This window comes from Bubalus bubalis, chromosome 5 (genome assembly GCF_019923935.1).
Source record: "Bubalus bubalis isolate 160015118507 breed Murrah chromosome 5, NDDB_SH_1, whole genome shotgun sequence".
Classification (NCBI taxonomy): Eukaryota; Metazoa; Chordata; class Mammalia; order Artiodactyla; family Bovidae; genus Bubalus; species Bubalus bubalis.
Window position 1 is genome coordinate 24388469 of NC_059161.1, and position 27518 is coordinate 24415986.

General features: G+C 45.8%; 1 protein-coding gene across 2 annotated transcripts in view; it reads left to right on the top strand.

Moving 5' to 3' along the window:
• The window catches only part of TNR (tenascin R), a 487013-nt gene that overhangs the window by 378301 nt on the left and 81194 nt on the right, over positions 1-27518 (top strand). The window contains exons 3-7 of one of the 2 annotated variants that reach the window (XM_006060357.4): positions 10859-11389; positions 13856-14332; positions 20710-20973; positions 24754-24869; positions 27168-27318. In XM_006060357.4, coding sequence (XP_006060419.2) covers positions 10891-11389; positions 13856-14332; positions 20710-20973; positions 24754-24869; positions 27168-27318 — 1507 coding nt within the window. In that variant the 5' untranslated portion in view covers positions 10859-10890. Of the gene's footprint in view, positions 1-10858; positions 11390-13855; positions 14333-20709; positions 20974-24753; positions 24870-27167; positions 27319-27518 lie in introns of those variants that run through there. The other variant, XM_025285598.3, reaches the window with a different exon arrangement.

Sequence of the window (27518 nt, forward strand, 5' to 3'; positions counted from 1 at the left end):
GAATTCATTATTTATATCCTACCTATTTCCAAAGGACAAAGGTGGCTGGCGGAGGGAGGCTGTGGCATCTGTGACTGAACTGAGAGTCTGGAAATGTGACTCAGCATTTAACTCGGCTCTAACTCACTGTGTGTAACTGGGCAAATCACTCCCATACTTTGAGCTGGTCTATAAAACTGGAATAATCCTATTGCTTGTTTTGAGGATTAAATGGGACACTATTTTACATATATAAATATATATATATACACACAAACACACACATACACACACATGCTCAGTTGTGTCTGATTCTTTGCTAGCCCATGGACTGTAGCCCACCAGGCTCCTCTGTCCATGGGATTTTCCAGGTAAGAATACTGGAGTGGGTTGCCATTTCCTTCTCCAGGGAATCTTCCCGACCCAGGGATCAAACCCTCGACCCCTGCATCTCCTGCATTGGCAGGTGGATTCTTTACCACTGAGCCACATGGGAAGCCATATATATATAGATGTGTGTGTGTGTGTATACACATGTACATGCATGCTAAGTCACTTCAGTCATGTCTGACTCCTTGTGATCCTATGGATTGTGGCCCATCAGGCTCCTCTGTCTGTGGAATTTTCCAGGCAAGAATACTGGAGTGGGTTGCCTTGCCCTTCTCCATATATGTGTGTGTGTGTGTGTGTGAATATATATATGTATGTATGTATGTAGTTGAATGTTCTACAGATACTTAGAATTCTCTGAGATCTATAAAAATTGAATAAATTTTCACCTAAATGGGATCTCTATTTACCAAAAATCATGGGAAAACCTGGAAGGCATACCATCAGCCTTGCTGCTGCTAAGTCACTTCAGTCGTGTCCGACTGTGTGCAACCCCATAGACGGCAGCCCACCAGGCTCCCCCGTCCCTGGGATTCTCCAGGCAAGAACACTGGAGTGGGTTGCCATTTCCTTCTCCAACGCATGAAAGTGAAAAGTGAAAGTGAAGTCGCTCAGTCGTTTCCGACTCTTAGCGACCCCATGGTCTGCAGCCCACCAGTCTCCTCCACCCATGGGATTTTCCAGGCAAGAGTACTGGAGTGGGGTGCCATTGCCTTCTCCACCATCAGCGAGTGTGAGGCCATCCTGGTTTGAATCCCTGCTTTACAATGCAAGGGGCAAGGCTGGGCAAGTTTTACCACTGGGGGAGCCCCTGTTTCCTTTTGGAAGCAGCTGACCAGGGGCTCCCCCAGGGGTAAAACTTGCCCAGCCTTGCCCCTTGCATTGTAAAGCAGGGATTCAAACCAGGATGGCCTCACATTCGCTTCCGGTCGGTGGACTTTGTCACTGTCTTCCTGGATATTCAGGACCCCATTTTCCAGATGAAGCAGGAACCACTCTGAGAGGCCAGGTCACTTGGAATGATCACAGATGGTTAAAGACAGAGCTGAGGACAAGACCTGAAGCCAGATTTCTCGATCCAGCAGTGCAGTTTCTCTATCCCCCAGGGACGCACACACACAAATGTGCTAGACTGACCACTTGTGCCAGAAAACGAATGTGGCTATATCACATTCTGAACCAAGGACCCATCCTGCAGACCCCTCAAGGGGGTCCATCAGGGAACGTGGTTCAGGAGCTGGGGTGGGGTGGCCAGTCCTGGTGGGAGACGACACCCAAGCCTGGCCTTGCATCTGTCCTTCCTGACAGCTCTGGGCCAGCCACAGAGTCCTGTCTGCGGGGAGTTTTCTGCCCTCAGGTTCTTTTCAGAAACCTGACAAGCCCAATAAAGGCCCGGTGCTGATGGAGATGAGCGGGGCCCCGGTCCTCCCAGCAGCCCTGACGTTTCCTCCACTGACACAATGGGGCCGGCTGTAATCACATTACACCCTCGTCTTTCATAATTACCCTCTTTCTCCAAGTGACAGAGCATCCCAAAGGCAGGCAGGGGAGTATTTTTAAACTAATTCTAACTAACTAAAAAAAAAAAAAAAAAAAAAAGAGCACAAAAAAGACTGTCATTTTTTCACAGATATGGTTCTGGTTTATAAATCACTCCCAGGGACAGCATGGAGACTAACGTTGGAGGAAGCTAGAAAATCTAAACAGAGCACTGGCCGCCAATCCCCAGAAGATCACTTCTCCTTACCTGCCCAACAACCTACACACTCCTATTTTTTCTGAAGTTTCTCAACCTGAGTTTGCCCCTTTCACTTCCTCTGTGGTTCTAGGAGGAAATAAAAATGAAAAAACTCAAAGGCATAGCTTCCACATGAGTGACTTGTGGCTTTTTCTCTCCCTCGTCATCACTTCCTCCACCTTCCTCCCACCCTACATCCCACCTTCTTGAGACCAGTTTTCTTCTCCTCTGAGCCTGAGTAAAGGTGATGGCTCCTGGAATATTTTTCTGTAACAGTAGCAAAGATCTTCAATGTGAAGAAGTAAAGCCGGGAGAAGGCATTGGAGGTGGCCAAGGGAAAGAAAAGCTACTTAAGAAAAATTTTAGCTAGGGTAAGAGTTAGCCAAGCCCGGGTGACCCAAGCTCTCCCTACATGCCACCCAGAGAGGAGGGCATACCCCAGTAACATGGTATCCCCTGGGCCTAGAGGACCATCCAGGACCATGTCACCTCTTACACATGACCCAGAAACACCTCTGGTGCTCCATGATAATTATACTGATAAGGAGGCTGGAGTGGAGGAAATAAATCAATGACCTCACATGGATTTCTTGGGTGTGGAGCTATTAAATAGCTGCAATACTCGCTTGCACTCTCATTTGGAGAGTCCTTAGCTACCTGTCTTGCTCACAAGTGTTAGTGCCTCTTCGAACCCCAAATGTATTATCTTGTCCCTCAGGTTGACGTTTTCTCCCGCTACCTGTAGAACTCTCTCTGCTTCTCTCTCCAGCCTGGCACTCTGCTATTTCATCTTCCCCATTTTCTCTGCTTTCCCCCTCTTCCCCTTTCCCCCACTCCCACCACTTCATCCTCTGACTGACCGGTTTTGCTTGTATCCTGGAGTCTTACAGCTGTAATGGGATGATTCACCTGAGAGATAGGAAGAGAGTGAGGGAGCCCCTGAGGGGCTCTGCTGGTCACCTCCAGTCTCCTCAGCTGCTTGTGGTGACAGAGATTCTGCATCTAGCTTAGAGGTACAGCCACCACCTCACACCAAAGCCAGACCACAGGTCTCAGAGCAGGCAGAACCCCTCTAAATGAGACCAACACATGGAACGTGGCATTCTTGGATACACCACAGGATTAGACCAGGCCTTCCTCGTAGGAAGTTAGTTGCAAAAATCTGCCCAGCAGCATCGATAAGGAGTGCTATGGAAAGAGACCACGTGCAGAACGGTCAACATTTCTTGTGCTCCAGAGGAAACAGAGATGAAGGTAGAGAAGGAAGCCAGAAAGGGAAGCTTTCAGGGACACAAGAAAGGTAAGCCACTTTGAAATAATTATTAAGTGAAATGAGCTTAGCAAAACTTAGGGCACATTTATTAAGTAGGCATTATATAAGCATAAGATTCATTCCCCTCCCACCTCCAGCAAGCTTCAGAAGAAATGAGAAAAAGTGAAGCCTCCCATTCCATCCATCCCACCCCCTCTCTCTGCCTGCCCTCAGAAAGCATTCTCAGTCAAATGCAAATGGAGACACAAGAGGAAGCAGAGAGGTCCTCAGGGTAGTTAACAATAGCTTGTGACTGAGCGGGCTGGGGACCAGCCAGAGAGAGCTCAGAGAAGTGAGTAAAGCCAGAGGGGGCCAGGGCAAGCCCTGGGTTTCTGTAACTGACGGCTGGTGGGAACTGTCCTGGGAAAGGGTGAGTGTAAAAAATATCTCCCGACCCCTCTAGGATCAAGGTTTACTGGCTTAGCTAGCACTGAGACAGTATGGAGGCTGGGCCCTTTTAAATAAAGAGCCAGCAGACAAGCTTTCCCTCCAGGGGGAGAAGCTAAGGCAATTTCTGGGGGTAGTAGCCTGGACTGGGTGGAGAAAACATTAAGCGAAAAGTCATCGCTGTCAGTAAGTCCTAAATCTGATCCTGGGAGAAGAAAGTGTTGATTTGTAAGAGCTCTCAGTCTTTTCATGAGAGTGCTATGTGGCTGCTAATTAAAGCTGCCTGAAAGAAACAGCAGCTAAGAGTACAAATCGTGGTCAGCAAGATCCGGGTTCAGCCTTGGCTCCTGTGCTCATTAGCTGTGAAATCTTGGTCACATTCTTTGGCCTTTCCTGAAGCTCATTTTCCTCGTCTCCAATAATGGAACTTGAAAGAGGACCTACCACCATGCTGAAATCAACACAGAGCCCTGCTCTGCAACCCGTTTAGAGCAGGTCTGATGATGGATGCCCCCTTTGGATTGGTTGTTGCCTGAGCCATGGGCTCTGCGCTCAGTTGTGTCTGACTCTCTGCCACCCCTTGCACTGTAGCCTGCCAGGCTCCTCTGCCCATGGAATTTTCCAGGCAAGATTACTGGAGTGTGTTGCTATTTCCTACTCCAGGGGATCTTCCTGACCCAGGGATCAAACCCTCATCTTTTGCATCTCCTGAATTGGCAGGTGGATTCTTTACCACTAGCACCACCTGGGAAGCCTGAGCCATGCCAGTTGCTAAATAACTCCTAAATGTCACTCCTCTTAGCATATAGGGTTGTTGTAAGGAATGAATGACGTAATATAAGGAAAATGATTAAGTTGGTGCCTGGTAAATGCTCAGTTCATTACTGGTATGTATTATGGGTTGAAATATGTCCCACAAATAAGATAATGTTGCAGTTCTGATCCCGGTACCTCAGAATGTGACCTTAGCTGGAAATAGGGTCATTGGGGATATAATTAGTTAGGATGAGGTTATACTGGAGTGATGAGTCCCTAATCCAAGATGACTGATGTCCTTGAAAGAAGATGGCCCCATGACGACACAGAGATGCAGGCAGACAGCAAAGTGAGGATGGAGGCAGAGACTGGAGTGATGTATCTACTCGCTGAGGAATGCCAAGCACTGCCTGCCATCACCAGAAGCTAGGAGAGAGGCATGAAATAGACTTTCCCTCGGAGCCTCAGAGGGGACTAACCCTGATTACATCTTCATTCTGGCCTTCTAGTCTCCAGAACTGTGAGAGAACGAAGTTCTATGGCTTCAGGCTACCAAGTTTGTGGTGATTTGTTATGACAGCCCTAAGAAACTCATACAGTATTATCATGGGTAGACTCCTCAAAGGATGATAAGACCATGAGTTCATAAAACATCAGGAAACAGAAGTCTTTAACATTCATTTTAGTCCAATCTCTCATGTGATGCTTGAAAGCTCATCTTCAGCATTCTCACTGAACAGTCTTGGGGCTTGTATTAGAACACCTCCAGTGACCAGGGACTCACTCCCTCTCCTGACAACCCAATAGCTCCAAGTATTAGAAAAATTGTTCTTTACATGGAGCCCAAATCTGTTTCCTTGTAGATTCTCCCATCTGGGGGAAGTTTGGACCTCCCTTGGACCTTTTGCTTTGTAAAAGCCCAATGCTGAAGCATTTAACAGCCCTTCGAATATTTGCGTTTCTTGAATAAGTCATATTTGTGCATTTATCAGTTTCGGCAAATGCAATTTCTTTTGTCTATAATGAATTTCTGTCTTCCCCACCTAAAGAGTCAGCTATTAAATTCCAGTTCCATATTATCATCTGATATACCAAGTTATGCTGTAAGGAAAAGTCATACCAAAATCTGTGCTTCAAAAACCAAAGGTTTACTTCTCTCTTATGCACTGAACATCCACTGTGCCCAGCCAGGACACCCTTTATCATAGTCATTCAGATTGAGAAAGCAGTCACCATCTTGAACATTGCCAGGCACCATCAATGCAAAGAAGAAAGCTCTAGAGGGTAGTGGTCAGTCGCTTAGTCATGTCCAACTCTTTGCCATGATCCCATGGACTATAGCTGACCAGGCTCCTCTGTTCATGTGATTTCCCAGGCAAGAATACTGGAGTGGGTTGTCATTTCCTTCTCCAGGGGATCTTCAGGACCCAGAGATTGAACCCAAGTCTCTTGTGTCTCCTACACTCACAGGTGGATTCTTCACCACAGAGCCACCTGGGAAGCCACCGGCCAGCAATTAATGACCCCCTGCCAAAGAAGTGATCCCCGTGAGATCCTCTCACAACCATTGGCCAGTACTAGTGACATGGCCTCACCTTACCAACAGGAGGCGGGAAAACACAGGCCTGGAAGGAGTAGTCCTACCATGTGTCTGGAAAGGCAGGCCAGAAGTACTTGGCAACTGTCGCTGCCTGTCACCCACCACCCTCTGGTCAGCTTCCCCCTGCGCCCCAGGCAGAGTTGCTGTGTCACCTCCAGCCTTCTCAGGGGCATTTTGTGTGTTTGTTGGTCATGATAATGATCACACTGCCTTGGCATTATATTTTCTTGTCTTTCCATCTCTTTCACGAGGCCAGTTGTTTCTCAAAGATAGGGACTAGGTCATCAGAACACCGATATGTGAATGCATTTGAGAACAACGACCATATATATCCCCACAGTAAGAGCCCAGGTCCTTGCGATGGTTCACAAGGCCTTCTCTGATCTGGCCCCGACTCCTTCTCTGACCCCACCCCCCAGTTGCTGGCTTATTCACTGGCCTCCAGGTTCACTGTCACTCAAACTCACCAGGCCAGCTCCTGCATCAGAGCCCTCATCCTTGATATTCCCTTTGCCTGGAACGCTCTTCCTCAGCCGTCTGCTAAGCTCATTACTCGCTTCCTTCAGGTCTCTGCTGAGCAGTCACCTCCTGGGACCAGCCTTCCCTGGCCAGGCGCTATAAGATATCCATGTGGCTCTACTGCCCTGGTGCCTCCTCTGCCTTCTTCTCTCTTCTTTTCCTCCACTGCAGTTACCACTTGCTGACATAGCACAGTGTCATGATGAATGTTACATCATCATGTATTAAAGTATCATATAATATGCACTGTATCATATATTACATATGATACACAATATAACTGTGGGTATTTATGTGTTGTTTGCCCTCCTCCTGCCACTCCTTCCCCCTACACACACACTTAAATATAACTTCTGTGAATAAAGAACAAGTGCAATAGTAGGTCCTCAATAAATATCTGTCAAAGGAATGAATGATAAAAGAACAATATCTCCGGAGCTATCACTTCCCTGGACAAGAATGCTAAACTCCTCCCTCTCCTATGACAGGAATTTGAGTACCTTCAGCAACCTCACCTCATGTGAAGAGTTGACTCATTGGAAAAGACTCTGATGCTGGGAGGGATTGGGGGCAGGAGGAGAAGGGGACGACAGAGGATGAGATGGCTGGATGGCATCACTGACTCGATGGACGTGAGTCTGGGTGAACTCCGGGAGTTGGTGATGGACAGGGAGGCCTGGCGTGCTGCAATTCATGGGGTCGCAAAGAGTCGGACACGACTGAGTGACTGAACTAAACTGAACTGAGCAACCTCACCACCCAGAAGTCATCAACAGTGAGTGCAGGACAGAACAAAACAGCCCCCTGTTCAGCCTAGTCTGGGCTTCCCAGGAGGCTAAGTGGTAAAGAATCTACCTGCCAAGCAGGAGATGCAAGTTTGATCCCTGGGTTGGGAAGATCCCCTGGGGAAGGAAATGGCAACCCACTCCAGTATTCTTACCTGGAAAATCCCATGAACAAAGGAGCCTGGCGGGCTATCGTCCATAGAGTGGCAAAAGAGTCAGACACAACTTAATGACTAAACAACAACAGCCTAGTTTATCTGTGCTTAGTCACTGGACTCTTTGCAACCCTTTGGACTGCAGCCTGCCAGGCTCCTCTGTCCTTGGGATTTTTCAGGCAAGAATACCAGAGTGGGTTGCCATTTTCCTCCTCCAGGGGATCTTCCCGACCCAGGGATAGAACCTGGTTCTTGTGTCTCCTGTGTCTCCTGCACTGCAAGCAAATTCTTTACCCACTTAGGCATCAAGAAAGTCCCATAGTCTGTATTGCAATTAATGAAGCCTGACTCTATAAATCAACTATACCTCAATAAGTAAGTAAATAAATATATACACAAATAAATAAATAAAGCCTGAGTCTAAATAAGGTTTTGGAAGTAACAAAAAATCACACTGTTGACTAATTCATAGTTGGTTTGGTTATTGACGAAAGTCTTGTGTTTTTCACAGTTAAAGCTATACTTTTCTCTCCACATATAATTTTGTAGTTGTTGCTTTAGACTTAGGTGTGGCACCTAACGTTTTTCCCTTTTAATTTTCCTGTCACTGATCTTCCTTTTCATTTCTTTCACTTACTTATTGAGTGTCTGCTCTGTGCAAAAAGCTATGTTAAGTGCTATGGGTGTTACATGATAATTACAATTCTTAGGGAAAAAAAGCTGTTCAGCTATATCAACATGGATCAGACAGTCCAACTCTAGTTCAGCAAATGAGGTAGCTAAGACTCTTAGCCTTAAGTGTAAATGTAAGTTAAATTACTTTTATCAGAAGCTTTCAATGATATAAGGGCAGATGCCACTCCAAGGATGCAATGCCTAGAGCATCTGAAAATGGGAAGCCTAGTAATGCCTCAGATAGAAGGGCTTGGAAAGAGCTTTGAGTCATGAGGGCAGTTTGGTTCAGACATGTCACTCCATTTATCCTTAAGGTTAACTCACCTCATCTGATGTAACCAGGGGATAGCCACCTCTCCCATCATTCCAGGAACCTCACACTTCTTTGAACCAGGGCATGATTAGGTTGAACTTTTTGCTGTCAAATGATGGAGGGGATTTCTCACATGTTCCAGTGATTTCAAGGGAGTCCTTGGATAGGGGAAGAACCGGGCAGTCTGGCTCTAGAGTCTGGAATGGTAATAGCTCCACTCTGCTCTGCTTCCTCTTCATATTGGAAATGAAGATTTTAGTCTAATACGTAACATAGAAAATGTAATATTGGAAATGGTTTTCATAATCGTCACTAATACAGATTACTCTTAATAAAATCAACCCTCAGAAATTGTCCAGTTGAACCGAAATTGAAGAGAATAGTGAATAACTTGAGGATAATGCAAAGATATCAAGTGACTTGGAGAATGATTCAGCCTTTTCTCACCGGGCATTTACTCACTAATTCACCTGTTTATCCATCCATCCATGTATCCACCCACTTATTCATTCAACAACCATGGCATTAAGCACTTTTGCTGTCTTACACACATATTAAATACTGTGGATAAAATGTGCGCTGCGTGCTCACTCAGTCATGTGACCCCATGGACTGCAGCCTGCCAGGCTCCTCTCTCCATGGGATTCTCCAGGCAAGAGTACTGGAGTGGATTACCATTTCCTTCTCCAGAAGATCTTCCTGACCCAGGGATCAAACCACGTCTCCTGTGTCTCCTGCATTGGCAGATGGATTGTTTATCCACTGAGTCACCTGGGAAGCCTATGGATAAGATGTGGTCTGACCTAAATTGACTTAGCAGTTTGGGTCCAGTGGGAGGAGGTAGGAGGTGGGGCTGGCAGGGGCAGAAGCAAAGGAAACTCATGGTCTAGTGTGGTAAATGCTCTCAGAGAGGGTTTCTAAGGAGTTGGGGATGAACTTAGCCGGTGCTGGGGATGCTCCTTAGCCTCCTAATGGAACAGGAATAAAAAGGTGAGAGCAGAATGCTTCGTGGAGGAAGAAACTGGCTCTAGTCCTAGCAAAACTTTCTAATCTCAATGTTCTCGGGAAGATCCCAGAACTAACACAATTTCCATCAGAGACTAGAGAAAACTGAACATTCTTTTCAGGAAAAGCACTGGAGCATAGCCATTAAGAACACAGGTTTTGGAGTCAGATCTGCATTCAAATCTTAAGCTTTCTAGGCAGAATTCACTCCATTACAAGATGGAGACAATCATAACATTCAATCATAAGGTTGTTTTGAGGGTCCAGTAAGATCCCACGTGAGGTGCACAGCGCAGTCTGTATGCAGTACACATTCAGTTGATGTTAGCTGTCATTCATTGCCTTCTTCCCAAACTCATATATATACTTTCACTCTGCTCCTTTGTCCTTAATCTTCTTAGCTCTAATATTACCTTTAGAACCGAAGTCTGTAAGCCTCTTTTCTCTGTTACACAGGGAGTACAAAAGAAATATAATTTCTGTAAAACTGATTTGCATTATAGTAAATTTATCATGCTTCCTGGTTCTTGGTGACTAGGTAACCAGCAGAGGAGCTAATTCATTATTTTAGCAATTCAAACAGGACCTCGGAAGAAAGGCACCCTGCGGTCACACAGCACTGGGACTGTACTAATGAGAAGATTAAAAGAAAGTTCAGCTTACACAGTTCCAGATAATCACAAATGTACCCAAGGATTATTAACAACCACAATTACCTGGAACAAGATTATCTGCCTGCTTGGTTATTCTAAAGTCAACTTGTATTTGAGTTTATAAGTTATTTTGAAGTGGCTGGCGGGGCCCCATCCTAATACACATCTGGGGAAACATGAGGGTATGCCTAAATCTTCATGGTACCCAGCATCCTAATTCTCACCCAGAAGTGAAATGAAGCTCTGAGTTCTCCTAACCACAGAGCCCCTGTCCCGAGTCCTTGCAGGTCCTCTTTGTTGGAACCACCCGCCCAATGAGGGGCCAGACTCATACGTTCTAGATAAACCTTTTGGAAAATCAAAATGCCTTACTGCAGAAGCAGTGTCCATTCTCAGGGATTTCTCTAGAAGACAAAAGGCCCTGGGCTTTCATGAGCCTGGTAGTCACTTCCCAAACACCCCCTTAAAAAGCTTCACTGCTACCCTTTAGTTTTGTGGGACCAGTCACTGCACCGTGCCCAACTGCAGGTCTCAGAGGCCATCTCGTTCATCCCCTGGTTTCTCTTGCATATTCCATGCTTTCTGCTGCAGGCTAGTCTTGAACCCGGAGCTCTACTGAGAGGATGGGGGCAGACAGGGAGACAGTGGTCTTGAAGAACGTGCTCATTGGCATCAACCTGATCCTTCTGGGCTCCTTGCTCAAGCCCTCGGAGTGTCAGCTGGAGGTCACCATGGAAAGGGTCCAGAGACCAGCGGTGGAAGAGGAAGGAGGCGCTGCCAGCTACAATGCATCAGGCAAGGAGCAGCCGGTGGTCTTCAACCACGTGTACAACATCAACGTGCCCCTGGATAGCCTCTGCTCCTCAGGGCTGGAGGCCTCGGCCGAGCATGAGGTGAACACCGAAGACGAGGTGCTGACGGAGTACACGGGCCAGACCTCAGACCACGAGAGCCAGGTCACCTTCACGCACAGGATCAACCTCCCCAAGAAGGCCTGCCCGTGTGCCAGCTCGGCCCAGGTGCTACAGGAGCTGCTGAGCCGAATTGAGATGCTGGAGAGGGAAGTGTCTGTGCTGCGGGACCAATGTACCAGCAACTGCTGCCCAGAGAGTGCGGCCACAGGTAGAGTTCTGGAGCTTACAGCCAGTCTCCACAGGGGAGGGAGGGCGCTGAGCAGACGGGGAGTGGGAATCTGGGTGATTACACCAGTGCCTGAGAAATCTGGCACCTCTTCACACAGAGGGGAAAAAAAAAAGTGCCCTGGTCTGCAGCTGTCTGTTAATATGCCTCTAAGATCTCAGTGTGGTCCTTCCCCAGGGGATTCGGCATAGGGACTCTCTACAGCGCTTAGCCAGTGTGAAATACATTAACCTAATTTGGGGGGGATGAGTCAGGGAATGGTACATCGGTTCAGCACAGCAACTGCTGTGGCAAGCAGGGAATTTGATGTCTGTCTTCATTCATCTTTGGTTTTCACAGGCTGTTGAATTGATATCTATCCATGTTAACCGGAGGGACTAGAGAATGCAGGCGCTCTGTTCACTCCATCTCAGCCTTTCTCCCGTCTGAGAAAATTACAGTCATTAAAACCTCAGAGGACCTGGCCCCATCTTCTCTGGCAAGCTGGAAGTTTCAGCCCCTGCCCCCTCCACCAAAACATGTGGCTGTGCATGTGTGTGCGTGCACACCCACTCACAGAGCTTCTTACAAGCCTCTCCCCAATCCAATCCGGAACTTGGATATCTAGCCTCACCCACATCCTAACTACTAACACTTATGAATGACTCTTTTGACCTCTCTGGGAGAAGTCAGCTCATCTTCAGGGCCAGACTTCCTGACTTCATGTCCTATCTCTGCTATTTGCTAGCCTGTGACTTGAACAAGTTGCTTAACCCATGCGTTCCTTTCCCCCTCAACAGACTAGAACAACAAGGAGCTATTAAATATAAAAACCTCCACTCAGATGAAAGCCCGGCCTCTGGTAGGCACTTCATATTCAGTAGCTATTATCAGCAGATCCCCGTGAGCAGAAAGTGTGTTCCCTTTTGTGCCCAGCTTCTCTCACCCAAAACAGTACCTTCTACCCAGTCGATTCAGTCTGTAATGAGAAAAGGACTGTGTCTTACTATCTTGGGTTCAAGCTCTTACCTCTCTAGGGTCTAATATCTCAAGCCTTGCCCAAGGATGAAAGAGGTGTCAGGAATGGCATTTTAATAGGGAGAAATGGCCCCCATGTCCAGAGAGATGTCCAACACATTCATTCTGAGACACCAAGACTGGGGGTAGTCTTTGAGAAGAGAAATATTTCTTGGGTTTTCTCACCTCTTCCTCCTTATAACCAAAACTATAAACAATCTGAAACTGAGGACAAAGTCCAGGTGTTCAAACTCTCCTTCCTCAGTGAGTTTACCTTTTCAGTGGAGTTGGGGAATACAGGAAAGACACAGGTGTCCATGGACATGGGTCTTCAATGCCTGGGAAGCTGGTGGCTTCTGTAAGTGGGCTTTTTTTATTAACCAGCTTCCCACCAGGTTCCCTGGGAAGACGTGAAAAGATCTATAAGGAAGATCTATGTTAATCAATGTCAGTATAGTGTCCTTTCAGGCCATGGGGGGAGGGGGTGCATGAAGTGGCAAAATTAAACAAGGACATAACTTACTTGACTTCCTATCCCCAAGGCCAAGTGCCGAGAAGGATGCCAAGCAAGTACTGCTATGGTGTTCATTTAATAAGTTTGTTTGATTCATGCTGGACAGATAAATTAACCACTCTAGTTATTGCATGATAAAGCCTAGGGCCAGAGATACGTGTAGAATCCTAAAAAGATTACAGCAAACAGTCACCAAATGAGACAAGTTCTGGGAAACCTTTGAAGTGACCCTGGAGCTGAGCTGTGAAGGATGAGCAGTTAGTTAGATGGTGGGAAGGAGAGAAATAGGATGCATCTGCAGCACATGTGATCTTGACCGCCTCACAGGCCTGATTCTCAGCCTCCATCCCCTCGGTCCCCTTCAGTCTCCAGTGCCAGCACCTGGGCGTGTTGGTCAGGGACTGCTTCCAGGCTCTGAGAACCTCCTTGACCTGCTCAGGGTAGAGAACGGACGAGCCTGAGGATCGACACACTCCAGGGACAGCCCTTCATCCCAGTTGAGGTGTGGCTTGCCCTGTGGCCAGAAGACCCTGCAGGCCTGAACCCAAGTCACCCTCCCTGGGACTTTGCCTGATAATATGCTTGGCTTGGGCTCCTCCCTCCCTGGTCTCCCCTTCTCCCCAACCAGTTTTTTCCTGGCAGCACCTCCCAATTAGCCACTAGGGAATCCAAGCCAAGACACACTGCAGGTGAGCTCCTAAAGGACAAGGGACCCAATCTCACTCGTCCTTACCCTCAACACTATGCCAGACACACACAACCCACATTAGGTAAAAAGATTCATGAAGCTGTTGACATGCCAAGCTAGCTTGAGCTTCTCTCTCAGCAACACAAATTTGGTCAGTGAGCAAGCCGAGGTCTTGGCCTGCCCCCCTCCCCATACCCCACTGCCAGGAGGTTCCACAGCTGCCCTTTGACCTTCTCCTTGGCCATTCCAGGACAACTGGACTATATCCCTCACTGCAGTGGCCATGGCAACTTTAGCCTGGAGTCCTGTGGCTGCATCTGCGATCAAGGCTGGTTTGGCAAGAACTGCTCAGAGCCCTACTGCCCCCTGGGCTGCTCCAGTCGGGGTGTGTGTGTGGACGGCCAGTGCGTCTGTGACAGCGAGTACAGCGGGGACGACTGCTCGGAGCTCCGGTGCCCAACCGACTGCAGCTCCCGAGGGCTGTGCGTGGACGGGGAGTGCGTCTGCGAAGAGGCCTACACGGGCGAGGACTGCAGCGAGCTGAGGTGCCCTGGGGACTGTTCGGGGAAGGGGATCTGTGCCAACGGTACCTGCCTGTGCCAGGAAGGCTACGTCGGTGAGGACTGCGGCCAGCGGCGGTGTCCAAATGCCTGCAGCGGCCGAGGACACTGCCAGGAGGGGCTGTGCCTCTGTGAAGAGGGCTTCCAGGGCCCTGACTGCTCAGCAGGTAGGGAGGGGGGCTCCGCGGGGCCTTTGGCAAGGGCGGTCCAGCCAGCTAGCCGGAGGCGGGAAGAGAGATAGGAGGGAAAATTAATTTAGGCCAAAGAATTGCCAAATGGGTCGTGCTCCTCTGCTTTCCGAGAGAGGTGATGTCTTGAGTCAATCACAATTGACAACATGGGTTTAAGGGGAGAAGAGTGGAAACCAGAAAAGGTCAAGTTTGGGATGAAAGCTGAATCTTACCCTGAGGTTGGAACAAAGTCAATGGTAATAATGGAGACAGCATTTCATTGTCCTTGAGATGGAAGAAAGCGAAGAGTCAAGGGACCCCTTAGGCAAGGGACCCCTCTCTAACTCAGCGGACTTCCCAGAGCTCCATCCACTCTGAAATATTCCCCTTGCCTGTTGCCATATTCTGAGGACACTGCTTTCACAATGCTAGTGCATGAGATGGGGCATGAGATGGGGCATAGTCTGCGATAATCAGACTCACTGGGCACTCTGGTTATTTTGGAAGCTTCCATATGGCAAAGTTATTAATTTATGAAATGATCCAGAATCCACATGGATGAAAGTATTTACAGGCAAGGAATTACATGTAAACAGGAATAAATTACTAAAGACCTCCATTAAGCAAGAACTCACAGTCTAACTAAAACACTATGATTCAGTTTGTTCCAAAGGACATATAACAAACTGGAATCAACCCCACATGTGTCTACATCATGAAAACTAACACAAGGGTGAAGTCCCGAAAGGAGGCCCCAAGTCCATCAGTGAGAACATACCAATATTTCATTGGAGATCATTTTCTTTTGCCTAAAATCAGATTATTTTTCATTATCTCACTGTGACTGCTCGTCATCTTCTAAATCAGTGACTGTTACTGATAAATTTGTATTTTAAACAATACAGATTGAGTGATTGATCTTCATCCTTCTCATTCATAGTACAATCTGTAAGTGTCGGCTCAGAGGGCTCATTGGGAAGATTTAAAATAAAAAATAACAAGAAACAAATATTATTAAATCTTCTGATGAGTTGATTCTAGGAATTTTTCTGATCAGATTTCTGACCTCAGTTTAAGGGGGAGATTCTGGGAGGCCAGGTCTTTTATTCTTGAGCATCAGCAGTGATTCCCACCTACGTACCAGAGCAGTCAGACAAGTCTTCTGCACCTGCAACTTGAATTTCTTTTGAAAGATGAATGCAACAAGGTAAAGGAAAAAAAACAATTCACTGCTTAGGAAAAAAATGTTTCTCCATTTTTCCCATAGTCAATGGTTTCATGCAGCCTCATACTTTTGTTTACTGAATATCTTTCTGAAAATATAGTCATTATACCAATTGTTCAGAAGGAAAATTCAAGCAGAAATTAAGCTGCATCATTTACAAACCCAAGGTCACTAGTAATTGCTGGAAAGGGGACGCTGAAGCATGATCCCAGCTCTCACTCACAGGACAAGGCTCTATGAGGCCCCACAGAGGACGCTAAGGGTTCTTCTGGGCCCTTCTTTATGTGTGGCTGCTGTATAGTTCACATTCTTCTTAATAAAATTGATCTGTGTTGGGCTGTACATACCTGTCATGTTCTTCCTGACCCTCCTTTTCCACCGGGATGGGTTCATTTGCAAATGGAACCTTAATCGGATCCAGAGTACAAACTGAGCTGGAGATGACCCTTCTGGTCACGTGGGGAAGACTCAGCAGCTGCTAGCGTAACTACAACTAGGCTGAACTCAATCCATGAGCCACATGTTACCTCCAACACATTACCTCTGTGCTGTTTGATTGAGGAAGACTTTTGGACAACCAGATAAATTACTTTATAGGTTCCCAAAGCATGTGAGGAGGGACAGTTGCATAATTTCCATCTGTTTCTATAGCAACCATGGAACCACCACTCATTGCTGGAGGTGCTGCTCTCAATGCTTGTCTTTTAAACCAAATGTCATGGGTCTCTTCCAGAGAAGTATCTAGGTCATTATATAAAGTGCTACTTCGCCTGCTCTTGGTGAGAAGGCTCCAGGAGAGGGGCTGTTTACCCGCTGTTTGACATTTCTGACCAGATGCACACACGCCAGTATTACTATTCGTCTCACCAACAGCAGGAAGGAGAGGAGAGAGGAGAGTGGGGAAGGTGAAACCGAGGAGAGCCACAACACACTTCCTGATTTTCCTTTCTCTCTAGCAAGGGCATGGAGAATGGAGGCCCATTGTGTGGACTTCATTCTGAGGTCCCTTAGGCTGCTAGAGCTTGAATGCAATTGAATAGAGTTGACAAGACCACTCTACTTGACTCCCAGCCTTGATCTTTCTCACAGTGGGCCATGAGACCAGATCTCAACCTTTCTGCCTCTACTCTCTGGCCGGGTAAAGATAATAGAACAACAACAAAAAGAATATGAACACTTAAACCAGGCCTTAGAAAGAAGCTACTCAGGGCTTCTCATTTTACAAACTGAAAAAGCAGCAGCCCTGGGAGACAGGAAGATTTTTCCAGAGCCAGACAGCTAATTAATGGCAGAACAAGAATAAGAACTCTGGTCTCCTACCAACTTCTAGCACTCTTTAATCCTCCCTAGAATGCTAAGTAGAGTGGAATTGGAAAATAAAAATGGTAAAAGCCACATGCATAAAGAAATAGTCTTTTGATATGAAAGCTGAGCTCTGTCAGGTGATAAAAAAGATATTAAGTGTTGGAGACAGGATAGGGGTGCTTGTTCAACCATTTGTCCACATGTGCCCCCAGTGAAGGAGGTTAGTGTGGGAGGTGGCCAGTGAACTGGTCACAAGTCCCTGTGAAGAAGCAGGGTGAAAGAACCACCAGAGTTGGGGCTTGAAACAATCCAGAAAGCCATTCTTTGGACTTTGGTCAGACATGCAGAGATTCATCACCATCAGCCTCTGTGTTGGCCAGCACTGCAGCCAGTCCGAACTTGGGCACCTGACCTCATTCACTCCTCTGAGCAAGACACTTCATGGAACTAATTCCAACTGCTCTCACCGCATATATGCAAAATTGATGCCAGATCTAAAAAGTAAACAGCATGGCATCTTTGCAGATAAGCAACTCCAGTTCCTCAAGCTACAGTTAATTCTTTTTAACTGCCTGCTCATCCATAAGTTTCCAAGTTGGAGCCCCAAATAAAGCAAGACTAAAAATACTTTGTGTGGTTTTCCTGGTGGTCCAGTGGTTAAGAATCTGCCTGCCAATGCAGGGGATACAGGTGAGATCCCTGCTCTGGGAAGATTCCATATGCCATGGGGCAACTAAGCCAGTGTGCCACAACTACTGAAGCCCATGTGCCCAGAGCCCATGCTCTGCAACAAGGGAAGCCACCGCAATGAGAAGCCTGCCCACTGCAACAAAGAGAAGCCCCCGTCCACAGCAACTAGAGAAAGCCTTCATGCAGCAAAGAAGACCCAGCGCAGCCAAAAATAAATAAATAAAAGAATACTTTACATCAGCCCCACTAAATTCCTTGAATCAAGGCATACGGCTCTTTTATAGATTGCTTTCTAGTTCAATATCATTTAATTTTATAAGAATTATTGACACCCAGTGTATACAGCATCTGCTAAATTATAGGGTGAGTGTTGATGGTCTCTTCTGCTGAGCCACTGCTCTCAAGAATGCTTCTTCCACCATGGACATTATTGCTTCTTTCTCATCAGACGTGAAGGTTGTTTTTCCCACCACCCAGGCTCAGGTCTCAAGATTAAAAATTTGCCAAGCTAAGTTGTCAAGATGAGAAAATCCTTCTGCAGTCTTTTTAACTTTAAAATCCTCAAATGTGCTGTTTGGATCATTCTCTATTGTCATGATTAGCTTTATTTTCTGGAGAAAGGAACAAAAAATGAATTCACCAACTTGTTCTGAATGCCTAAGAATTGTTGGTGACGAAATTTGGAATGGCCATTTCTGTCACCATGACAGGAGGAGTCCCACATTGGAAACTTGGAATTAATGTGTTGAATCACAAAAGGCAGGCACTAGAGAATCCTTCTTAAAAGAGGTTTCTGACCTCTAGGATAAGCACCAGTCTGGAATTTCCATCCTAAAAGACAGTCTGAATTGTTTGCTGATATAGTTTATTTTTGAGGCTCTGTACAAATGAAAGAAAGCATCTGACACAATCCATAACCCATCCTACAAATTGTAGGAGGAAGAACATCTAGGGTAGAAGAGTGTAGACTGAGTGTAGAAGACCTCCGCTTGATGATCAGTTCAGCTATGACTCAACTCCCTTACTTTTGGCAAGTCCTTTTGCCCAGGTCTGTTTCTCCATTTGTAAAGTTGGAATAATTATATCTTCCCAATCTACCTCATAGAGCTGCTTTTAAATGATTTTTTTTTTAATTCTAGTTAGATGGTGCTTCATAGACTGAGATGCTATGCAAATGTAAGTTGTATTGCACACTTAGAGTTCCTAAAATCATTGCACCTGGGTTCAAATCCTAGCTTCTGTATTCACTGATTGTGTGACCCAGTTTTCTTCTCTGTAAAACAGGGGTAAAAATAATACTGATCCCATAGTGTTGGTGAGAGGATGAGATGAGAAAATCCATGTCAGAATGTTTAGCCTAGTGCTTGGTGCATAATAAATAATTAATATAATCATGCAAAATACTGTTGGTTCTATATATCAACTGTTCCTTCTTTGGTCCAAGAGTCATTCGGTATGCATTATACAGGCTAACCCAAAGATCTTGGTGGAATTCAAAGCTCAATCATGTCAGAGTTAGAAACAATACAAGCTTACAAGTTATTTGAAACTTTATTTAAATTTCATTTACATACATCTAGCTATATAAATTGTTAAAAATAACGTTAATTTTGTTTGTTTGTTTTGGTCAACATATGACTTCTTAAATCACAAGAAGTTCTGCTAACTAGACTGTTTCAAACCATGAATAGTTCCTGAAGCAAATGCCCAGTACTGCAAATATATGTTCCTAATGCCCATCATATGAGTCTTCATTTCTGCCTCTGATGAGGATTTGAGGTTGAGCAGCATAGAGAGAGCAGGCACTTCCCACTCACATGGCCCCGTGACTAGCAGTCCTCAGTCCTCTGCTTGTGTAAAGGGGAAAGAGTGAGAATTCTCAGAAAATTCAACACCAATGACAACACTTAAGCTAAACGAAGCCTCCACTACACATAAATTTATAAGTTAATTATGACTACTTAAATACTGGCCTGATCTTTGATTTCATCTACAGACAGGTCCAATTACAGGTACACTGGTATTAACTTCCTAATTGGTCTTAAAGTTTCAATTATTTAATACCCCCACTACCACTGAATCTTCACTTCCCCAGGGAACCATACATGAAAGGCTATTGAATAGTCTTTGAGAAGTAGAACAGGAATGCTCCTTTGTCATCATCCCCTATGTCAAGGTTAATAAAAATTTGTGTAACACAAGTTACATTTCCAGAGTAATCTGATAACAATTATTTATTAAACTACCAAAAATATTAGCCAACATATGCTGTTAAATATCTAACAACTAGCTCTCTGAGGGAAAAAATAACAAGCTCCACTTTGTAGCATTTGCCAGCTCCCATGGTATAAATACTCCCTCCATAGCCAGTTTCAAAGTACCAGCGTGAAGTCACTAAACGTTGAGCTGGGAACAGCTGTGCACTAGAACACAATCAAATAGTACTGGGTTGGTGAAAAAATTCATTTGGGTTATCCACCCAGTTCACGGAAAACCCGAATGAAATTTTTGGCCAAATGTTTCTTCTCCAGTGGCTCAGTGGTAAAGAACCCGCCTGTAATGCAGGAGACATGGGTTTGATCCCTGGGTTAGGAAGATCTCCTGGAGGAGGAAACAGCAACCTGTTCCAGTATTGTTGCCTGGAAGTCCCATGGGCAGAGGAGCCTGGTTGGTTACAGTCTATGCGATCGCAAAGAGTCGAACACGACTTAGCAACTGAGCACGCATGCACTATTTCTACCAAAGAGATACAACACAGGTGAATTGCCTTAAGGGCACAGATAATAGTAAAATGCAGTGAATTCGTTTGCCAGTGATGAGTCTGGAGTATTTATTACTTTTGTTCTTAAGGTAATTATCCAATTCTAAGTTTAGACAATTTCATGTTTCACAATGACTATTTTAAAATGTCTTGCAAAATTTGACAACTAACTTTTCCAAGTCAGTAGGAGCAGGCTCCAGCCCACTGCTAACTCAGGGCCCTATAGAGATGAGAGAAAGACAAGAACCTGCCCGCCAAGGGACTTCCCGATCACTCCAAGTCAGCGGGCTGAGAGCACAGACAGGGCATGTGGGGCGAGAGTGAGGAAGTTGAGTCCAGCGTGGGGAAGGCAGACCTCTGAGCTCATGCTATCTGTGTATTGCCTCTTGGTAGTTGCCCCTCCAGAGGACTTGCGAGTGGCTGGTATCAGCGACAGGTCCATTGAGCTGGAATGGGACGGGCCGATGGCAGTGACGGAATATGTGATCTCTTACCAGCCGACGGCCCTGGGGGGCCTCCAGCTCCAGCAGCGGGTGCCTGGAGATTGGAGTGGCGTCACCATCTCAGAGCTGGAGCCAGGTCTCACCTACAACATCAGCGTCTACGCTGTCATTAGCAACATCCTCAGCCTTCCCATCACTGCCAAGGTGGCCACCCGTACGTACCATTTCCCCCTCCTGCTTCATTTTTCTTTTCTCCTACATGAGATCATGGGCATTCATGATGGTAGTGTCTTTTCTTAATTCTTCAGGGATGCCTGCAGTTATCATTGCTCTCAAGGGGAAGGGCTTCCGATGTGACCCACTTAGGAAAGGGCACATCATTAAAAAGACACTTCCAAAAGAGCAGAGTTTCCACATCCCAGACAGCCCCTATCTATTATAGAGCCAAAAGGACAAAAAGTACTGTAATTGTTGAGTTTTGACTTGTTATAAGCTTAAGTCTGATTAGAAGTCAAGGAAAGTATGAGACTTACACAGACTTTGAATCTAGTTAGAGATTCAAAACCAGCAGATATGAAATAGGACATATAATAAGCAAGTGCTAAATGGTATATCACAGATGGCGAGTGTATAGCACAGTGGGAAAAAAATCTTATTTAAAACCACAACTGAAAACACCCACTTCTCCTCAGAGAGAGGTGGTATTATGTCTTTGTAATCTTTTGTTTAGTAAAATACCCTGATGGTCCATTTCGATTATAAACATTGAATCTCTAAAGCATCATTTAGGAAGAGTCAATGGGCAAAAGAGAGACAGAGAGCATGCTAAACCCTTTTCTATGAGAAATGGAAGTTTCTCTTTTTTATTTATAACAGAGAAACTGCTATAGGTATGTATCTATATTTTGCATGCTTATTTAAGAACAGAAACGTTTTAAAAGATTGCATATCAACTATTAACATTAGTTACATCAAAGAGCAGAATAAGAAAGAGATGGGAAGGGGCTGTTATTTAGTTTTCTTTATATACTTCGGAATTCTTCAATTGTCTTTCCAACCCCACTTCTCCAGCTCTCAAATGCCAGCTGGGTGTTGTACAATTCAATTCAACTCAATATCTATCCACCTGGAGTTAGCATCAGATCCGACAAACTAAAAATCTCAGTCTCTCAGGGCTGCTTCCACGTCGGTTTTCAGCCACGAGTCAGAGGTTGTCTTGGGTCTTCTGAATAGCCAGCTTTACATTTAAGGGGTTCCCACAACCCCTCCTTAATTTTGGTAATTCCTTAGAACTCACAGAGCTCAAGAAAGCACTTTGCTGTCTATAACCAATTTCTTAGAAAGGATGCAAGTCAAGAACAGCCAAATGGAAGATATACATAGGGCAAAGTATGGTGTGTAGGGTTTCCATGTTCTCTCTGCACAGTAACTCTCAGTAACTCCATGTGTTCACAAACCCAGGAGCTCTCAGAACCCCATTGCTTAGGGCCTTTATGGAAGTTTCATTATGCAGGCATGATTGATAAAACCCCTAGCCATTGGTGATTAACTCAAGTCAGCCCCTTTCCCCTCACTGGAGGTTGGGGGCAGAAGTTCCAAACCTCTCCCTAAATCACTCTTGGGTTTTTCTTCAAACCAGCTATCTAGGAGACCCGGGCTACCAGGTATCTCATAATCATACAAAAGATACTCTTTTCCCTCTGGGGATTCCTAGGGTTTTAGGAGCTGTTGTGTTAGGACAAAGACCAAATACTTTTTTTTATTACATCACACAGAGATTTTAGTAGTGGCAGGAGACCAGAACAAGATGTGACCATGAAATATCAGCCCCTGGGTTGGTAAATGAGACTGATCACCAAATATGGGATGAGTGATCCAAGCCCATTTGGTGTAGGTCTCAAATGACAAGATGGTATTTGGGTAACAAATGCCAAGAAAGTTCAGAATAAGAAGAGGTTGAAGTAGGAAGGTGGTGCTGATGGTTGGAGAAGGCAATGGCAACCCATTCCAGTACTCTAGCCTGGAAAATCCCATGGACGGAGGAGCCTGGTAGGCTGCAGTCCATGGGGTCGCTAAGAGTCGGGCATGACTGAACGACTTCACTTTCACTTTTCACTTTCATGCGTTGGAAAAGGAAATGGCAACCCACTCCAGTGTTCTTGCCTGGAGAATCCCAGGGATAGGGGAGCCTGGTGGGCTGCCATCTCTGGGGTCGCACAGAGTCGGACACAACTGACGTGACTTAGCAGCAGCAGCAGCAGCTGATGGTTAAGAACCTGCCTGTCAATGCAGGAGACATAAGAGATGCGGGCTGGGTCCCTGGGTCAGGAAGATCCCCTGGAGGAGCTCATGGCAACCCACTCCAGTATTCTTGCCTGGGAAATCCCATGAGTGGAGAATCCTGGAGGGCTACAGTCCATAGGGTCGAAAAGAGTCAGACACGACTGAAGCGACTGAGCACACATGCACCAAGGAGAAAGAGTTGGCTTGGAAGGCTTCGTGGAGGCCAGGGTCTTGAGTTGTGCTGCAAGCATAGGGCAGGCAGAGGGGAAAGGATTTAAGAAGTCATTTTGTCCCCTTGCTTCTCAGGTGACAAAGATCCTGTTGGAATATTGGACTCCGCCCCTCTGAATGCTGAGTTTTTTTTAATATGCCTATAATTATCTCTGTTTATATCTGACCTTTTTTTTTTCTTCTTCTTCTTCTTCAATTCCTCTGGTGCCTGAGAACCAGTTTAAAATATCTGCAGTGATCGCGTAGAGAGGCAGGTCACCATCTGCTGCTTTCCCCACCTTGCTCTGGGATGAGTCACCACAGCGAGAGCCTGGCCCGACTCCCAGGCCTCTCTGCTCTGATCCACGTGCACCACGCGTGGCATTTATTCTGCCAATTCAGGGCATCCCCTCGGGCAAGCTCCCAGGTGACAAGGACAGAATCATGTAAACTCACCTGACGCACCTTCAAGTGGGTTCAGGAGCCGCCCTGCCTTTCACCAAGAAGCCTGAGGAAGCTTCCAAACAGGAAGGAGGAGAATCTGTCCGTCTTCCAATGGGAGGGTCCCAGGAGAGGCGCAGCTAAAAATGGGATCAGGCTCCCTGGAGAAGTGAGAAAAGTCGTGCCGTCGTATTTCAGGGCTGGTAATTGGAACTCCATTAGGACCAGTCTACTTCCACCTGTGTGCGCATGTGTGTGTTTGGGGGTGGGAGGGGTGGGAGGGTGTGAGGAGTGGAAAGCCAGGGAATCAGGAGAGGAACTAAAAACAAGATTGAGGTGAAGGTGAGTGAGGGAGAGGGGGAAGAGAGAAGCAAGCAACAGCTGGAGAAAGAAAAGCAGGAACTCGTGGAGCGAAAGCAGAAACTCCAGTATCTGTTACTGTCCCTTATTTACACCCTTGCTTGGCTTGGCTACACATTTTGCTATACAAAATGGAAATTTCAGGCCATCCTAGAGGTGGCAATTTGAGCTAAACAAGATATTCTTAGTGTACAACATGTGATGGAGAAAAGCGTTCCAGTCTCTGTTCTGAAGCTGGCTTGCTCCACGCCTTTCACTAATTCTCTCTGTGCCCCCTTCTCCCAGGTGTGAGAAGGAACAGTGACATTAACCTTCACACCGCCTCTCAGAAAACCTTAAAGCCTCCAAAGACGGCGTTTGGTTTTTCTGAAAAAGGCATTATGTTAAATGCCAAGACTCAACACCTTAGTAAGGAAAGGGAAGTGTGACTTTTGGATTTTAACATCAACCTATTATGGAATAGAAAGCATAAAAAGTACTTATTAGGTGTTCGTTAGGGTTACTCCTCTATTCGCTCACACTGAGCGCCGACACCACAGTGCCTGGGCCCACCCCTTGCCTGGAACCCAGCGTGTCTGTAATGAGGTTGGGATAGCCCATCACATGCCACGGCATCCATGGCATGGAGGGAGCCCAGGTACTGCTCTCTGCCCCTGCCAGGGCTAGCCATGACACCGTCACCCACATTGCTGTGTTCCAGATCTCTCCACGCCTCAAGGGCTCCGATTCAAGACGATCACAGAGACCACCGTGGAGGTGCAGTGGGAGCCCTTCTCATTCTCCTTCGATGGGTGGGAGATCAGCTTCATTCCAAAGGTAACCCCCACCTGTCAGATGGCCAAACAGCCTGATGTGGCATACCCACACCCTCGACTTAGGATTGGGGCAGCAAAAAAGCCACCCCCTACACACACACACAATCTCTGTCTCTCTCTCCATGCCATTAAGGACACAAAGGGGCACTTGGCGGGCTACAGAACATTTCTTTCACAAAGGCGTGGTAATGACTGATTAACAAGAATGGCCCCAAGCCTGGTACCCAGGCCTTGGATGACAGGAGAATGAGGGAGCAGCCACAGCCCAGCTCTCTGCTCAAAAAGCTTTAGGTTTTTAGCAAGCTGCAACTTCAGTGAGTCTGAAAACCTAGATTTTCACAAAGTTGAGGCTTCTCTTTAGGACACAAGAAAAGCTAAAGCCAATCGGTCTCATAGTCAACCCACAACTTCATTCTGTGCAGGCAGAGGCCCCAGAAGTCGGCCTACATGGTTTCAGGCTCTGAAAGTCAGAGATGTAACACAAAAACACCATGCATAACCTAGGCATTGAGAAAAATGTTCCTTAAACATTTTGAGCTGAAAGGGTCTTAAGATTTCTTTCCATTCATCAAAGTGGTATTTTATTTTATTAACCTGAAAATTAACTTTTCTAAGTTGCCAGAGGTGCCTGACTAGTTCTAATTTTCTAGGAGTTATTAATGTGACTGATGTTTTCCCTAACTATATCACTCATGAGGGCATATATATATATATATACATACATATACATAAAATGTTTAATCACATTCCTTTCCTTTGTCTTCATCTTTCAATATTAAAGAGCATTTTTTCAAATCATTCATCAGACTTAATGACAGATGACACAGTTTTGGCTAATAAGACTACGATTTTACCATTCCTTTTACTTCAAAATTCTTAGAGGCATGGATTGTTGAAACTACAAAAGACTTTCAGATTCACAGAGAATGACCCTTCATTTTACATCTAGTTTGTTTAGTTTATAGAGAATAAGACTCAGTGAACTTAAACGATATCAGACAGCTGGTTGGTGGCAGGCTTAAAACAAGAACCTGATCTCTACTTCTTATTCCAGGGCTCTGTCCCCTGAACTGGACAGGATACCTCCTTCTCTTGTGGGGATATAGTCATGACATGCCAAGCTAACTACATTTAAGCAGATATTCTATATATGTAGTTTCTTATATGTTTTATCTGCATTAAAATGGTCAAAGAAGTATGGTGGGCGATTGGATTCATAACAGAGCAGAGAGAATCATGCTGCTCTGCTGCTCAGGCAAGACAAAACAATGCCAGGATTGCCTGTTTTACATCCAATATGTAAATTCCAAATGAGAGTGGGGCTAGCCGGGGCTTACCTAGGTCAAATATACAGCCACATACAATAACTGTATGCTCTGTAGGTTGAGGCTAGTGGGAGGCACTTGTCACATTGATTTATAAGAGTATGGATATAAAATACATATAGGGCACTCCAGGTGACATGAACAGAGACCAAAGATTATAAGAAAAGGACTGTGCCACAAAAAATAGCCCTCTTGTCACCTCCACTTCCAGAGACACAAAGAGAAAACGTATAAGAACAGGCCAACAGACAGACAGGTGGGCAGAGAGATGCTAAACCCTGGACTCAACGTCATGTTGATCTTTTTCGCTTCCTCTTTCACCAGTGTGTCTCTTTCTTCTCTCCTTTGTATTATTCTTTGTTCTCCCCTTTTCCTCTTCTTTGTACTCCATGGTTGTGTCACTGGTTCCTAACTCATCTGGGTAAAAGGGAAACAAGACAATGACAGATGTGCAGCTGGTGTAACACTATGAGAAACTCCAGACACAGCAAAATAATAGCTCCAGCTCATTAAAAAACTCAGAACATCTCAGTTTGAAATATGTTGTCATGTACATAAAGATGTTTACACACATACACACACAACTAGACTCTTCTAAATAGCCAAAGGCATGCTCACCATGATAAATGCCAAAAAAAAAAAAAATCTGATAGGTGGTAAGTATCAAACATTTCATTTTTGGCAAAAATGTCTACATCACCTCATGACTAATTTTTATTGGCAAACTCAGGAGAAGCAGGGGAAGCCAAAGAAATGTTCTTGAAAATTGGTTCTCCCTTTGCCAAATCCTCATAGAGTGGTGGCATTCTTCTTGAGCCTGCTGGGAGCCATTCCTGGCCCCAGACACTCAGCTGTCAGCCTAGAGGGCAGAGAAGCATTTCTCATCTTTAACTCACAATCAGGGTCCCATCCTTTCCCCTCCTATTGATTTCCTCTTCTGGTTTCTCTACTTCTCCCTTCCTTCCACCCACCAGAACAATGAAGGAGGGGTGATTGCCCAGCTCCCCAGTGACGTCACATCCTTCAACCAGACGGGACTAAAGCCTGGGGAGGAATACATTGTCAATGTGGTGGCTTTGAAAGAGCAAGCCCGGAGCCCCCCTACCTCGGCCAGCGTCTCTACTGGTGAGTGCCTCCAGCCTTTCTCCCTCTGACAACCCAAGGTTCACTCAGGAAGAACTGCAGACTCAATCAAGAGAGACAAAGGGATGCTAGGACTTCTCCCACAGCTGAAATTAATTTTGGTGCCTGGAGATGGAGCTTACTCCATTAGATGCTTAGGTGAACATCTTCCTTATTCTTGCAAACCCAGAAACCCAGGAGAG